Genomic DNA, 15,847 nt, shown 5'->3' with positions numbered 1-15,847 from the left:
CTGCCCGTCCGGACAGCTCACGACATCGGGAAAGCCTTTGGCCTACCGGTGCCTACGTGGGCGGAGCCACCGACATAGCCTGGGGTCTTTTGCCCTCTGGCCCTAGTTTCTCTGGGCCAAAATAAAGTTCTTGCCATGCCATGCCATACCATCCCACGCACGATGGGAGTCGGGTTAAAACAAGTTGGCGGGCTAGTTGGTTAGAATCCCTGCTAGTGTGTATAAGCGCGACTGGACTTCATGCGGAAGAACGTATATTGGTGAAACCGGCAGATGCATCAACGAGAGATTAAGAGAGCATCAATATAACGTCACTAAGGTAATCTCGGGTCATTTGGGTATTCACTGCCGAAATTGTTCCTGCAAGCCCATGTTTGAAAGCACTTCCATTCTGTATAAGGCTCATAGCAGGATGACGAGGGAGATTGTAGAGGCCTACGAGATAGCAAAATTAGAGCAAAAGTGCGTAAGCAAGCCTTCGGTGTCACTATCGGAAAAGGAGATACGATTCCTTGGTTTATCTTTGTGACCATTGTAGTACATGTTTTTTTTCCCTTGCCTTGCACACGTGTTCGGTTCAACGAAATGCACCACTCGATGTTCTTTTTTGCTGTTACGTTTGTTTCCGCTCGCACGGTATATATTTATCGATGCGTGCGAAAATAAAATCTATAGTTGAAAGTGAAGCGCTGTGTCTGTGTATCTGTTTCTTTCTTCGTCCTCGTCCAGTCGCGCTTATACACACTACCATGGAGTCGGGTGTTATGCGAACCATTGCGCAGGTTCATGGGGCAACGTTTGGGGCTGTGCAAAGCGCTATCAGGTGAGCCAAGGTTAGCAGTTGTGGATGTGACGGGAGGGTGTCGGCGACTACAGCAACGAGACCATGCCTATGGCATCAAGGCTGATTTATTGTACCCAGGATAACAAAAGTTATACATTTCAATGTCGTAACATTATTGGAAGTTTGAAACCACTTCGAAGGTGTCTCGCAGAAAGCGTGGGCCGATTCCGAGCGCATTGCAGCCTAACACAGTGTCTTCAAAGTGCTACCTCTCGCGAGGAAAGAATGTGCGAAACTGGCACCTGGCTCACACGCCACGTGTTTCAAAGAGCTACTTTGTCACGACTGAAGCATGCGTGCGATTTTGGCCTAATGGTTAGAGCAGTGTGCCAGTGTGCCCGAAGGCAGAGGTTCGATACTGCCATCGGTGGCGCGTTTCTTTACAGCATTGGAGGTGGACTTCTCCCGCCTTGAAAGTACCTAACATAAAATTCGGGGGGTGCTGAGCGAACGCGCCACAGTGTGCACGAAATCGCAAGTTTTCAAGAAATAGGAGGTATAGAAACGTCTCCTTCATAAATGAGTGTGCAAGGTTTTGCGCGACCCACGCCGGTGTAGCTGTCGAGACGTTACAATAATCACGATCTAAGTATGGCATGGCAAACTTATGGAGTTAGCGGTGCTAAGTTGTGGCCTGGTATTTTTTGGTATACAATGTCACGCAGACTGGCGAAAGTGGGTCTATGTCGAAGGTAGTGTACACTGCATCTGGCTGGTCGAAGGACGGGAGAAACTGGCATGCCCTCGCTTTGGCAACCAACTTGCTGCTATGTGATGGGACGCGCGCGTTAATCATTCCGGGGAGCTATGCCAACACCACCTAGATAGCACTAGGCCTGTTCACTCCGATCCGTGACGTCATGTTACGTGGCCTGAAATTTCTATTTTCAAGGCTGGCGTGACAAAAGCGGTGAGGTGAAAATCACCACGGCTTACTCGGGAGCATCCCCCTTATAATATGTAGATTATATGGTTGTCAGGCCGTAGCATGACGTCATGGATCGGAGTGAACAGACCTTGTGCTATCCAAGTGGTGTTGGCTATACTCGCGGACAACCTTCTGTGGCAAAGGAATTCGCGACAGCTGCGGGGGCGGATCCTCTGCGCATGCGTTACTGTACAAGTTGTCCGGCAGCATCTTACAGCGCTTTTTGTTTCTCGAAACAGCTGCTGCATCAGCCAAGCTTCCAAGGGTTTCGGTTTAGCCCAGACTCGGAAGAGAAAAGGAGATAAGTAAAACGTAACACTCGGTGCGGGGCAATTTGTCTTGTTATGCTAAGTTTTCTTACCGTGCCTGTTTTGCATCATAAAACACAGAACATGACATTGGCAGGAACGCGGTTGATGTTTTTATTGTAGTTTGCTATTGCAAATAACAGGTTTGTGTTTTCTCTTTTACAGCTTAAGCTACCGCGTGTGAGAATAGGGGAGTGTAGTGTTCACGACAAGGTAACCACACTGTCAGAATGATATCGTTTATTACATGATACTGCGAACAGAAGTGAGCCTGTGGGCTTGCGCGAAATGCGTTCTTTCGAGCCACCTAATCTACAAGGGCAAAAGTGACAGGGGAGGGTGCATGAGCAAGAGCGCGGCTATCGCCGTGCTATAGGGGACGCTATGCAACAGGAATTCCTTTTCAGGAGTGCGCGTTTACATGTGCGTGCTTTACCACTATAGCTTTTTCTTCACTGCCGCCGAAAGTTGTCCGCCAGCGTACCTAGCTAGCGTTGGCACGAAAAGCGTATGCATGCGTCTGTGGCGTAATGGGCAGAGCATTGGGATTCTGTGCTGGGAAACCCTGGTTTAAGCCCAGCACGAGTCACGCAAAATTTTTAATTGAACAGGCCAAGAACGTGGCGCAGGAAAGCACTGCAGTGTCTAGTGTGTAGCAATATATACATCACATTATATTACCAATAATTATCGGATAAATAAAAGATGACCCCCCTAGCGTTCAGTAAAACTGGCCATCTTTATTTGAACAAAGAACTGCGTTAGCTTCTGCGAGGTCTGTGAACTATTCTTGCTATTGAACTGGGAAGTACCCAACGAGAAACACAGCTAGCCACAAGATTCACGAGTGGTTTACTTGCAAGAAAAATGATTTCCGTAAAGATGCGCGAGAAAATGTAGCGGCGTTCGCTGAACAAAAACAAGGCGCTACTTCTAAAGAGTGGGACCAGGAACCTCGACAACGGGAGCAGCGCGCAGCTGCAGACGTGAAAAATGATTCGTACTCTTCCGACAACCACCACCACTCACGACACATGCGCAGAAAAGTGACACCGGCAACTTTGCTGTAAACGCTAGGAAAACATAGGGGTGGTTACGAGGCGCGATGTCACAGCAAAACACCCTCAGTGTGTGGTGTATACCCACCCTGTTTGTTTAGTGGCTTTTGGCGTTCCGTCGTAAGAACGAGGTTGCGGGTTCAAATCCCGGTCGCGGTGGCCGCATTTCGATGGGGGCGAATTGCAAAGGCACCTGTGTACCATGTATTGGACGCCCGTTAGAGAACCACAGGAGATCTAAATTAAACTGGAGTGCCTCCCCACTACGGCGAGCCTCATAATGAGATCGTGGTTTTGGCATGTAAAACCCAGCAATTTAATTTTTAACTAAAATTATTACGTTATTATTTAGTAATTCATATTTATTATACAGGCGAATCCCGTATAGTGGGCACATGCAATGTTCGAAGCTCAAGCACAGTACTGCTGACTTCGTCAGCGCCATCCCCAGCCTATTGATGACATAATAGCGCCGTGCAAGGTTGTAAGGCAGCAAGCGAACCACTTAGTGCATCTAAGCTGAGCACCGCAGGCGTTTCACACTGCAGTCTGTCGGCCACTTGGCAGGCTCAGGCAGTGTTCCACGTTACATACGTAAGTACGTCTGAGGAAGCGAAGCGTATGTACAGTACACGCAAAGTAAGTGCTGCCTTGCCAATCCAGAATTATGAGTAGGCACTTTCTGACGCTCAATAAATGAAACATAAAAGGCGAAAGAAGCCCAAGACTGAACAGTATGACGAAGACCAAACAAGTTGTTTGCTTAAGCAACAAACGAAAAGCAACCCGAAAAAAAAAATATGGAAAGAAAGGAAAAAAATAACAATAAGGTTGAGGCTGTACTGCAGGAGTCACAATGAAATTTTTTTTTACGGCAATACATTCGTCTGGTGGGTGTGTCTCTGAATATATTCTGCGAAAGAATACAGGACAGGAATATCCGAAGGCAGGACAAGTTGGCGCATACGATTTTTCAAAGTCCTGCTCGTCAGTTACGACAGACAACGGCAAGCCAGAAATGGTTAATTTACGGAGTTTCGCAGCACAACAGACATAGTGGAAAGAGCACAATTCTAGAGCAGCGCACGTAAACGTTTAGGTTTGGGATAGGACAAGCGCGTCAGCGTTGCTTCAATCTGAAATGTTTTACGGAATTTGCTGCTCTAAGGAAACAGTTGTAGATGTACATATATATGTAGATCCTTTGATTTAATGGCATGTACCTACTCTGGGGGATTATCCAAGTAATTTTTTTAATGCGAGGGTTAATGCATCAGGGCATACAAAGGTATGGGATGCGAGCGAATATGGATAATTAAATGAGCGAAAAAAGATTTGCGGATCTAATAAAGTACAGGCGGGATCGATAATGTGGTCCCTCCTGGACTTTATTCAATTATTTATTGTTGGAATAGGTGGGTTAAAATCAAAACGGATAGATTTGAGAGCATGAGTTTATGAAAATGTAGGAATAACCGAGAAACGTGAATATACAGCATTCCTAAATCAGTTTGATTGAAAGAAAATGGATTGGCTTTAGCCGTTCCTTTGTCGTTTTTATCTTCGTTCTGTTCATCTTCATTGCTCCCCAATATAGTGGGCATGACCCATATATCTCTTGGTTGAAACCGAGTCGAATCTTCATCTCCAAAAAGAATCAACATCAGCAATGCTCAGCTAGCACTGAGGCGAGAACAGGCTGCCTTCTGCCCAAATTAGCATCTACGGAGTTCACGGGCAAGGGATGCGACAAGGTGAGTGCACGGCTTGCAAACCTCCATCGGCGACATAGCGAATGCGCTGGTTGCCGTCAGTTCACCCACGATGCGCAGGGTCAAACTCGCCCCGTTCTTGGGATGTAGAACCACCTAAGAACGTCGAATGCTGTTGGTGCACGAGACGAGACCGACTGGCGAAGCCGTCGGCCTTTGTGGAGATGATTAGATAGCTCTCTCTAGACATTTACTATTCGTTCCGCTCAGACCCGTGTGTGCACCTCGCTGTGGTATGTCCACAGCTGATGGACAGGAACCCTATGGTGGACGTGCGGACAACGCTCGTGCCAGAAGGCACACCGCTGCCCATGGTTCCGCTGAGGCGCCTAGCGGAACGTGACGGTGCTTCCACTTGGCATCGTTCTTTTTTTGTTTTTTTTTTCAGTCAAACCGCACTGTACGTCGCTCACACCTCTGGAGACCTTCTAACCTTCCGCGCTGAGGCAGCGCATGTGCAGCCGATAGCCTGACAGCACAAGTGCGGCAGCGGGAACGCAACTTCAGTGTGCCCATCATTGGGGTCGCAATGAATGGGCGCTTTCACATCGAAACTACTACTCCTTGAAGATAGCCTATTTACAAGGGCGCTGGTCACTGGTGTCCCCTGCTTGAAGTTATATTGAAGTTAACGCGCTACCTACTCGTTAAATGATAACCATAATCTTGGTTTGAGCTTGCTGGTGCGTGATACTTCAGAAAATCAACGGCGCAACGTGCACGCGTGCACAGGACACGTGAGACAGGGAGCTGTCCTGTCACGTGTGTTCTGCGCCCGCGTCTATTTTGCGCCATCGATTTACTGAAGAAATCGGGAGACTTGGGCTTGGTATACTGGAGTTCAGTTAAGAGTTTATTGATAAACAAAAATACGCACATCATTCCAAAGGACACAAAGGTACAACTACAGTAAATGTTAAATTGTAATGCGATAGCATAACAGGCAAACTGCACCCAATTTGCACATATCTAACCGAGAATATCCGCCGATTCCAAAGGCAGCGCAGCCTAACAGCGTCTCAATGCGCTAGCTGGCACGAGGGACGAATGCGAGAACGTGGCACGTGACACGTTCGTGCGCAAAATACCAAAAGTGAAACCGCGCCCTTCCCTTTCGCCGCTGATGACCCACTTTCTTCAGCGAGATAAATGCAAACCAAGTCGTCGAAGAATCTACTGCCGGGCTTGTTAGAAACGAGCTAATTCGTGGGACAGGCAGTACCGCAGACAAATGTGTGTGTCACTCTTTGGTACACTCGGCATCCCGCCTAATTGGCTCGCTTACAGGTGAAGCTCTCCTTCAGGCATGCATACTGGGTATTTGCATAGATCTACCGATACTGTTTCTTTTTGTTTCGTACTAGCATGCCAGAAATTTTCGACGTCGTTTTTCTTCTAACGAGTTTCGTTCCTTCGTCACCGGACAGCCAACATGGACTTTCGTTTGACGGAGCCTCATCTGAGCCCTCATCAGCAGACCCTTCTGGCCCGTTTGGGACTGGTCCTGCTGACAGCCATCGTCGTGCTGGCCACCCTCACCCTGGTGCTGACGCGCAGTCGCCGGACAGTTTCTTTACCCCCGATGCTGCTGTCCCCTGGCGGACGGAGGCTACGTGCTCCGGCGCAGCTTTGCAACGCGACCACCTGCCGGCTGGCCGCAAAGCTGCTCAAGGCCAGTTCAGTTCCTTGCAGATACGCATGTTGCCCCGCGTGTAACTGTTTGTAAGGCTCTTTTACTGCGAAGCACTTGCAAGATGAATCCCCTAGTCCCCTGGTTTGCGTGTATTGTATAGAAGTCGAAAAGAGAAAGGCGTGAGCGCCTGATGTTCCCGCTGAAATGTGCTTCCAGGCGGTTGCCGTCGATGAAGTTGGGTTATTTTTCATTGCTCTCGTCACCTTGTAAACGTTATCAGTGTTACACGACTTTGTCACCTGCGCTCACTCTGTCACAACGCTTCCTAGATTGTAGGCATGTGCACTCTGCTTTATGATCTCATGTTGCTTGCACCTAAATTTCCATTGCCAAGCCCGGCGTGACGAAAGCGGGGACGTCAAAATTACAGCGGCTTACGTGGGAGCATTTCTACTATATTCTACGGCAGTCGGGCGAGAACTGTTCGAACAGAACTGTTAGAACACGATATAGCATGACGTCATGGATCAAAGTGCAAGGGCCTTGTGTTATCTAGGAGGCGTTGCTCTGTCAGTTGACATGACGAGGAGAATTATGCCACTAGTTTTGTTGCTAGTTTGATGGGGAACCTGCTCTTCACAGATTGCCGCTACACTATCACAATGTTTTGGAAGTGTTGTACAGGTTCATCACGCATATATGATTATCCCTATAGCAGCGTCAACGTCATTAGACGTGATTACCGTCACCCTGAAGCCCCGTTCACACTGGGAGATTTCCGTCGTATGGCGACAAGATCGCCGACTGGTAAATAAGTCGTACAACAGAAAAAAAAGACAGAAAAGAAAAGACGTCGTGGCGATCCGTCTAAGACCAACTTTCGTCAACAGACAAAAATCATTGCTGAGTAGAGCATAAATGCACATATGTCGGCCAGACTGGGCGATGCGTAAATGAGCGTGCGCGCGAACATGAGCTGCCGCTGAAAGGTAAAGACGGAGCACATTTGCCTAAGCACTGCACTTCACATCAGTGTGGGCCACGGCTGGAGAAGATACGGATTCTTGGAAGAAGCAGGGACACCATGGCACGTGCATTGTTAGAGGCGTTTCATATTAAAGAGCGAGGTTTATCTTGCATTAGCGACACATCAGTTTTACTTTTGCATGCCGAGAGAAGGTTTTTTGATAGCCGGCTGTGATTGGGGTGTTGCGTGGTTGAAGCTGTTTTGATATGTTCCGCGTTCGCCTGCGTGTACATATTGCATGCTATACAGTAGAGAATAAACAGTCGAAAGTTGGCGCTCCCCTTGTTCCCTTCCGTCCTTCCTTATTTGCGCCAAAGCGATCATATTTATGGCCTACTCATCAGTATGAACCGACTATAGCCCAACAACATGTACTGCTGGACAAAAATCATTGTTTGTCGCAAGCCAATCAGAACGATGGTTTACGTGAGAACAGAGGGATTAAGGGCGGCAGTTGCTCTCGGCTGTAAACATCCGGTCAGCCATTTTGCAAAATTGCACAGGCATGGCGGGCCGTTGTCATTCATTGCAGGTATTTTTGCTGGTGTTCTGTAAGTTGATGCCGTGCTTCGTGCGAAAAGAAGCCTGAAGAGCAAGTGTACTGAGTACTACACGAACGTCACGTGCATTGAAATAACTCTGCATTAAGCGTGCGTGTGTGTTTCCAGTGTTGGTGCGAGTGGAATCGGGCTTTCGACGTGAGTACGTTGCAACTTCTTTTTTTTTTTGTGTCTTCAATCCAGCCCGTTGCATCGTTCATTGATTTGCCAATAAGAACGTTGTTTATACGGCGCCGTGCGTATAGAGATGTGGTGAGATGCAACTGTTGAGCGCGACTGTGTTTTGGCGCAGTCGTGTCTGCGCTGTTGCTGAGAGTTCGCGGTCGATGCGGCGTTGTTCGCTAGCAAACCGTCGTTGTATGGCTGCAGCGCGAGTGTTTGCGATGCTCAAGCTGCACGGAGTGGAACGAGTCGCAGCATGTGATTCGCGTATTTTATGAAAGTTTGTCACGGTTGCTTCACTTCTTCACTTCACTTTATTACCCTAAAAAGCCCCCATTGGATCGAGGGGTATTACATAAGGGGTGGTTAATAAGATATTCATTAGAAACAGGCGTTCATTTTGAGATATGGGTGACAACAGCTTCGGTAAAAGCAGATGGGCTTTTGATGGCTGCGATGGCGTGTGGAAGGCCGTTCCAGTCCCTTGATGCTCGAATAAAAAATGATGCTTGAAAAGTGGTGGTCCGGGCGCGTGCGCGTGCAACTTGAAGCGGATGACCGGTGCGATGCAGTTACAATATTTGTAACCGTGACATGCTGTTTGTTGTGCGTGCAGCGTACTTCACCTTTTTGTAGTAGACCACATGTCAAATACCCTTGAATTTACTATATATATGCGACAAAAAGAAGGTATACCCGCCACGCGGTAGCCCAGTGGCTACTGCACTGCGTTACTGAGCTCGAGGTCGCGGGTTCGATCCCGTCGTATTGCGAAAACGCGTGTGTACCATGCATTCGGTGCACGTTACACAATCCCAGACGGTCGAAATAATCCGCGAAGCCACCCATTATGGCGTGCTTCACAATCAGATCGAGGTTCTGCCGAGAAAACACTGGAAACACTGGAGCTTATTCTATGCATGTACAGCCTTAGGTCCGAAAGGTAAACGAATCTCACTCGCACAGTATTTTACAGTGAAGCTGTTAACAGGGCTAGAAGAGCTCAAACTTGTTCTATATAAGTTCTGATGGTTCGCTAACACACACAAAAAAAAGAAAAACTATATCACTCGCGGAGTTCATATTTTAGGTGAATGTGGGAAAGCTTAGCGGTGATATGCAGCGAAAATCTGAAGCGGGAGAATCTATTAGTGGTTGAATGAACATTGCTGAACCTTCGTTATGGGCCGGTTTAGAGGCGTGATATGAAATGCTTAAGAAGTTTTCTTCCCTTTCTGGGAGGACCAAAAATGCAGACTTCTTATAGTTAGATGTTATGGCGGCTCCTTCCATTGGAAGCTATGGTCGAGTCGTTTAATCGCTCACACCTATTATGGCAGCCCCTTTATAGGTGACGTGTAACGCAAGATTGAATTGTAATGGTTAGGTATGTGCTATTTATGCGTTGTATGAGGCATCACGAAATAAAAGGTAAAATTATTCATCCCTAACTCCCATTTCACACTGAGGACAAGATGGTAAATCCTATTTTGTCGCAATTATAGGAGTCATTTTACGCTACTATGAAGATCGGTTGTTCGTTTTGACGCTGCTAGACCTACAGAGGGACGGTATAGACGCGGAAAAGTGTGCCGGTTTCCGTCTAATAAATGGCGCTGATTCAACGTTGATTAACGCTGCACAGTCATGTGATGTCGTCGGTTAGGTGGAAGTCGACATACTTTTCCGCATCGATGCGATTCCTATAGGCCTAGCAGTCTCAAAACAAACAACGGATCTGAATAAATAACAGCGACAAAATAGGGTTTATAAGTGTGGCAGATTGGACTATAGTTGGTTATCGATAGTGACAAATCGCGTAACGCGAAAGAGAAGCGAATTAAGGACGGGAGTGTTTTAACATATAGCGTTACCGAAAGCGGCTGCCACGACAACGCATTCGCGGACGCTGCGTCCTTTCCTCGTCCTTGCGGCCTATATCGCGCTGCACCACTTATCAGTAGGGTTTATACCTTGTCCGCATGCAACACAAAACGAGGCTTAGCGATGACTGATTTTATCATTCATTTCTTGCTGTCGTGAAGGAGAGCAAGCAGTACGGATGCATTGGGATCGAAGCAGGCAGCCGGGGGGGGGGGGGGGCTGTCATGTTACGCAAGTACGGTATACGGCGGGAACTCTCCGGGTAATTTACCGGAGTTTGGTAAACTCCACGCGCCAGGGGCCTTGCTTTGTGGCAATTTTTTACTCCCTTCTATTTTTTAAGCCTTCCCCATAGGCTCGCATGTAGCCCAACTCCGGATATCGCCGTGATCGGTCACTGAGAGGATGAATGTTAAAAGGAGCATAGAATCGGACGAACCGAAGAATAATTACGTGGAGTTAGGTAATTTCCGCTCAATAAACAATATTGTGATTACCATAAAAAATAATTTCGAAATACTGGGCGCAGAAAAGTACAAGGTATCATGGACATAAAACACAAACACCCAAGCAAAGATGGTGCAATGCATTTATGCGAAGACGAGAAAAGTGAAAATAAAGCAACATAAGAACAAAATTGTGCGAGAGCTCAATAAATCATGTGGTACTTCTTGGCTTCAGCTAGGAGGGGAAGATATGGCCGATATGACATTTAACGCAGATATGTGGACGAAATGATAGTCATGCACGTCACCAATAACTGCAGACTTTGCGCATTCCCGCAGATAATTTTGTAGTTACTTATTTTGGGTCATGCGCGTAGAGATGATCGCAGGCTTCGAAAAAAAACAAGTTTCTGGCGTCTTAATCAATGTTTTCGTCTAGTACAAGAGATAGCCCATACATTAGGTATGTTTTTGCATACGTATATTGTGGGTGATAAATTTCCTAGGTGAAAAAGAACGAGAAATTTCACGCAAGGTTTTTTTTTTCGGAAATGCCAAGGTAGAACATTTTAAGATATTTAACGCAGCCATATGCAAAGTACACCAAGTGCACCACACTTTTGAAATGTAAGAGAAAATGTTTTCAGCAAATTTTTCTTGTTAGAACTGTGAATAACCCGCCGTGGTTGCTCAGTGGCTATGGTGTTGGGCTGCTGAGCACGAGGTCGCGGGATAGAATCCCGGCCACGGCGGCCGCATTTCGATGGGGGCGAAATGCGAAAACACCCGTGTACTTAGATTTAGGTGCACGGTAAAGAACCCCAGGGGGTCGAAATTTCCGGAGTCCTCCACTACGGCGTGCCTCATAATCAGAAAGTGGTTTTGGCACGTAAAACCCTATAATTAAAGAACTGTGAATACGTAGAACAGACTGCCCACACTATGTCTTAATGCATAAGAATGTAAGAAAATTCGAAGCTTACCTGTCGCATGTAATATTGTAAAATTACGCGAGTAAAGCTATTCCTGTAAAAATGCTCTCAAAATGTCTTGCTGTGGTAGGTTTGCTGTGCATGAATGCACTGTCACGTTCATTTGCAATAACGCTCTTGTGAACATATTGGTGCGCGTTAGTCTTTGATGTTCCGAAGCTGTACTAATACGCTTGATATTTCTTACTGCGATAACTTTGCTATTGTTATTTCCCCTTGTGCCCAACAACGTCAAATCCTGTTCCGACATGTAAACTGGCAGTATAAAATAAATAAAGAAAGAGATAACTGAATAAAAGATCTTGGGAGTGAAAAGGTTAAAACGGACGACGTTCCACGCACGAGTTTTGCTTCGCAGTATTGGTCATTTCAGTCTTTCTGTTCTCGGTAGGAGACGACGGGCTATGGCGACCCGTGCGACGACTTCTACGCATACGTCTGCTCGGGGTGGCTGCAACGGCCGTCCTTTGTCAGCGCCGGCCACTCCCAGGTGGCGCTGTTGTCGGCGCATGCGCGCTCCCTTCTCCGGAGCATGGCGAAGAACCCTGTTGCGCTAGGCGCCCCCGCAAGGTGCGGTGTGATTCAGTGGCTGCACTTCTATAGCCCTGTCAAGCGGGCAAGTTAAGTGCACTTGCGGAGAGTGCACTCGGTTTTAAGTGCACTTGCCCAAATTTAAACGTCGCAAGCGGAGTGTACTCGCAGAAGAGTGCACTAGAACAGCTTTTAACAAAATAATTGGAACAGAACTCGCTGATATTCTGTTCTAGCAGGATCAAATGCCGCCTCGTCGCACGCCACCATCTTTTTCTGGATTGACTATAGGCATTCAACTTGGTCAGCCTTCACTTATAACACTCTTATGATAAAAGTATTTTAGTTTTTTGTTGAGTAAATATAGATTGCGATTGTTTTTTATTTGTAATGCAACTAAAGCCATCGCTTTTTAGAAGTTTCTTTATTGTAATCGGCATCATCAAAAAACATTGCTTTAGTCCGTCGCCATTTTTTTTTAGTGCGAGTGCGCTCTGGTTTCCCGTTTAGCACCGCGTAGCCTAAAGTGTCACTCAAGGTTCCGAAGGGCACTCCTCGTAAGTGCACTTAACTTGCCCGCTTGACTGGGGTACTACTTTCCGTTTTCTGTGCCTGATCGGAGGCTGTGTACTTAGGCATACGATTTGCGACGTGTGGCGCAGCGCAACCGATAAACCGCGATAAAGGAAGGTTTCTTGAGATATAATTTTCGTGTTGCCTTGACCTCAGAGAGCAGACGGTACGCGGCGAATTTCGGCGATATCGGGAGGCCATGGTGTTGCAAACGGGCTTGCTATGCACTTACTGGGAGGGCCCTCAACGCCAACTCGTAACAACCCTCAGTGATTTGTGTACGTGTTGTTAAAGGCCAAGTGCCTTCATGTTGGCTAACTTCGTTAAAGACAGGTAGTATATATGTGCGAATCTTGGTGAAACTGCAAGCGTAGCTGAAAATTCTCCAATTTCTTTATTCCCCCCCCCCCCCCCACCCCATTTGTTTGCTGTCAAAAACGTCTGCTCCTGCAAGTTTCATGGCGTGTCCGCTCCTATCTGAAACGCAAAATTTTTCACGACTGCTCCTTCATATCTATGATATCTCAAATTATACAGGCTTTCCACGCACTCCAATATCTTGTGTGCGCTATGCACACCACTGAGTTCTTTTTTTTACTACTTTTCTCTTGTTGAGCTCACAATAGATTACATATTCGATTTGAGGTTACATCGACTTGCATTGCCGCTGTTTTTACTCAGATGCGCATTTTGTAACGCAGGCCGGAGGTTTCACCATTTCGCGGAGGCGTAGTCAACGGCACGCCTGCCTTGTCCAGCTCGGTGATGAAGGCAGCCGTTCTGTACGACGAGTGCCTCAAAGCTTCCATGGACTACCGCGCCGACGCCTTGGTCGCTTTTCTGAAGGACGTGGGTCTTGGATTCGCCGAAGGTGCCGATCACCCGGTGACGAGGGCTCTCGAACTGGACTTGTACTACAACGTCAAAGCAAGTGAAAGCTTTCATTGCGCTCGTAATTGTCGCCTCCTTTTACCCCCAAAATTCTTCCTTGATGCCTACAGTCGGTGAAAACTTCAGACGCAGATGTGTCAGGTTCATATATAATTGCTATAGTTGGAAAAAATCCCCATTAGCCCTTTTGCAAACAGCCAATTTAGAGACCCTGCAGGTAAGACGACACCAGGAAAGACTAAAAATGTTCTACTTAATTTACCATAACCAACTTGGAATAAACAAAAATGCATATTTTCATTCAAAGAAGGTGAGCGAGTTCTTGTGTAGAACAAATGTGTTCAAAGCATCATTTTTCCCGAGCACAATTCGCACATGGAATAACCTACCTGCCAATGTGGTTGAGTGTTCAACGGTGTTTTTTTTCTTGAGTGCATTCCGCAATAGCTAACGATGCTTCGCATTGTCGTGGCATATTGTTAGTACTGTTGTAATCGCACCGCTGGCCCGAGTTGTTGGGGTCTCGGTGCTGACGCCCGTTATTGCCAATGGGTCGCAAGCCCCAAGGGTAGCGTTGGCCTGGCGGCCTGGGGCACTGGAAGCATCCGAAGGTCCCGGCAAAGCATGAGAAGACTGGTAACAGAACAACTTGTTTATTCTAACATAGCAAAAGAGCGGCCGGTCAGGTCGACCGAAGTGGAGAGACGGGAGAGCACGTAACTCAACAGTACAAATCGGAGCCTCTCTTCCTGGCGTCCGGGGGCAGCTGCTCTTATACTCCCGGCGTCGCGGTCCAAAAGGGAAGGAGGGAAGGTCACGGGATGAAGGTCACGGGACGGCGCAGCAGGAGCCCACGACGGCGCGAACTGTCGGGCCGAGAGACCTGCTGAACCGAGTGTAGTGACGCATTGCCAACCTTCACCCACACGACGGCGTGAACAGTTGAGCCGAGAGACGTCCAGGCTCCTCATTCGGGGAACTCCGCTCCCCGGCTGCCGCGCTTTGACAAGCGAGGGCACACACACACACACGCACACACGAAGACACGTGGCACTGAAACACGCCTGGACACGCTTGGCGGGTAGGCGTCGCGGCGGCGTCGGACGGGCCAAAATGTCCGCCGCTTTGAACAAAGCCCCGGCGTCCGTTGCATCCGCGCCGGCATTACCGCGCGTTGTAGGCGAAACGTAACAGACCGCCCCGCCAGGGGAAGGAGATCCCGATGGTCAGGGGACTGCATCCGCTGTCCGGAGGGATGTCGCTCGATGATGCTCATAACCGAAGTTGGGCGTCCCTGGGCGTTTCTTGAGCGCAGCGCACAGAGAAGGCCTCGTTCTCACGTTCAGGTGCACACAGGACACTGCAAAGTGACTTCGGGAGAGTTGACATTTTTGTTCTCGTTTCCGGCAAGCGTTAGAACCACGCCAAAAGTCAACCGCTCAGTCAGCAAGCACGGCACAACCCTCACTAAGCCCTGCCAGGCTCTTTCCCCTTTTTTACTGCTGCCTAGTTCCTTACAGTAGTTTAGCAGCACTCAGAACGCGTCCACAAATCGGAAAATTGCACTAGAAAGCACATCATCACTTTGAAACACTACACAAAAGCAATAGGTTAAAAATCCTGCCTCAGGAAGAAAAACATCAGTAACAAGTAATTTTGAGGCTGATTCCCACGTTAGGGGCTTCGACTTAAGCCATCGGCGTTACCGTTGAGACTCCCCTTTTTGTAACGCACCTCAAAGGAATATTGTTGCAAAGCGAGGCTCCAGCGCAGGAGGCGGCCATTTTTGGGAGAGATGGTCTGCAGCCATTGGAGAGGGCAGTGATCCGTTTCAATGGTAAACCTCGAGCCGGCTAGGTAACATGACAATTTCTGAACGGCCCACACGATACACGCACACTCTTTCTCGGTGGCGCTATACGCCTGCTCACGACTCGTCAGCTTACGACTAGCATACAGGACGGGGTGTTCTACTTCTCCATTTTCCCGTTGGCACAGTACAACGCCCATGCCTCGCTCACTAGCATCACACTGAACAACGAACCCTTTTGTGTAGTCGGGCGATCGTAGCACAGGCTGGCTTGTTAGGGCGCTCTTTAGGGCGCTAAAAGCTCTTTCCTTCGTCTCATCCCAGACGACTGTTTGCGGCTCTGTCTTTCTTAGAGCATCCGTCAAGGGAGCCGCGATATCAGAGTACCTGGGGATGTACCTCTGATAGTAGCCGGCGACACCTAAGAA

General features: G+C 48.0%; 1 protein-coding gene across 1 annotated transcript in view; it reads left to right on the top strand.

Moving 5' to 3' along the window:
* Positions 1-6,342: 6,342 nt before the first annotated feature.
* LOC126527164 (uncharacterized) overlaps positions 6,343-15,847 on the top strand; it is a 28,803-nt gene continuing 19,298 nt past the window's right edge. Inside the window, exons 1-3 of the mRNA XM_050174916.3 lie at positions 6,343-6,582; positions 12,006-12,184; positions 13,420-13,645. Of these exons, the coding sequence (XP_050030873.2) occupies positions 6,343-6,582; positions 12,006-12,184; positions 13,420-13,645 (645 nt within the window). The remainder of the gene's footprint in view (positions 6,583-12,005; positions 12,185-13,419; positions 13,646-15,847) is intronic.

Source organism: Dermacentor andersoni, chromosome 9, assembly GCF_023375885.2.
Source record: "Dermacentor andersoni chromosome 9, qqDerAnde1_hic_scaffold, whole genome shotgun sequence".
NCBI lineage: Eukaryota > Metazoa > Arthropoda > Arachnida > Ixodida > Ixodidae > Dermacentor > Dermacentor andersoni.
The sequence above is the reverse complement of the archived record's forward strand: the minus strand, read 5'-3'. Positions and strand labels throughout refer to the sequence as shown.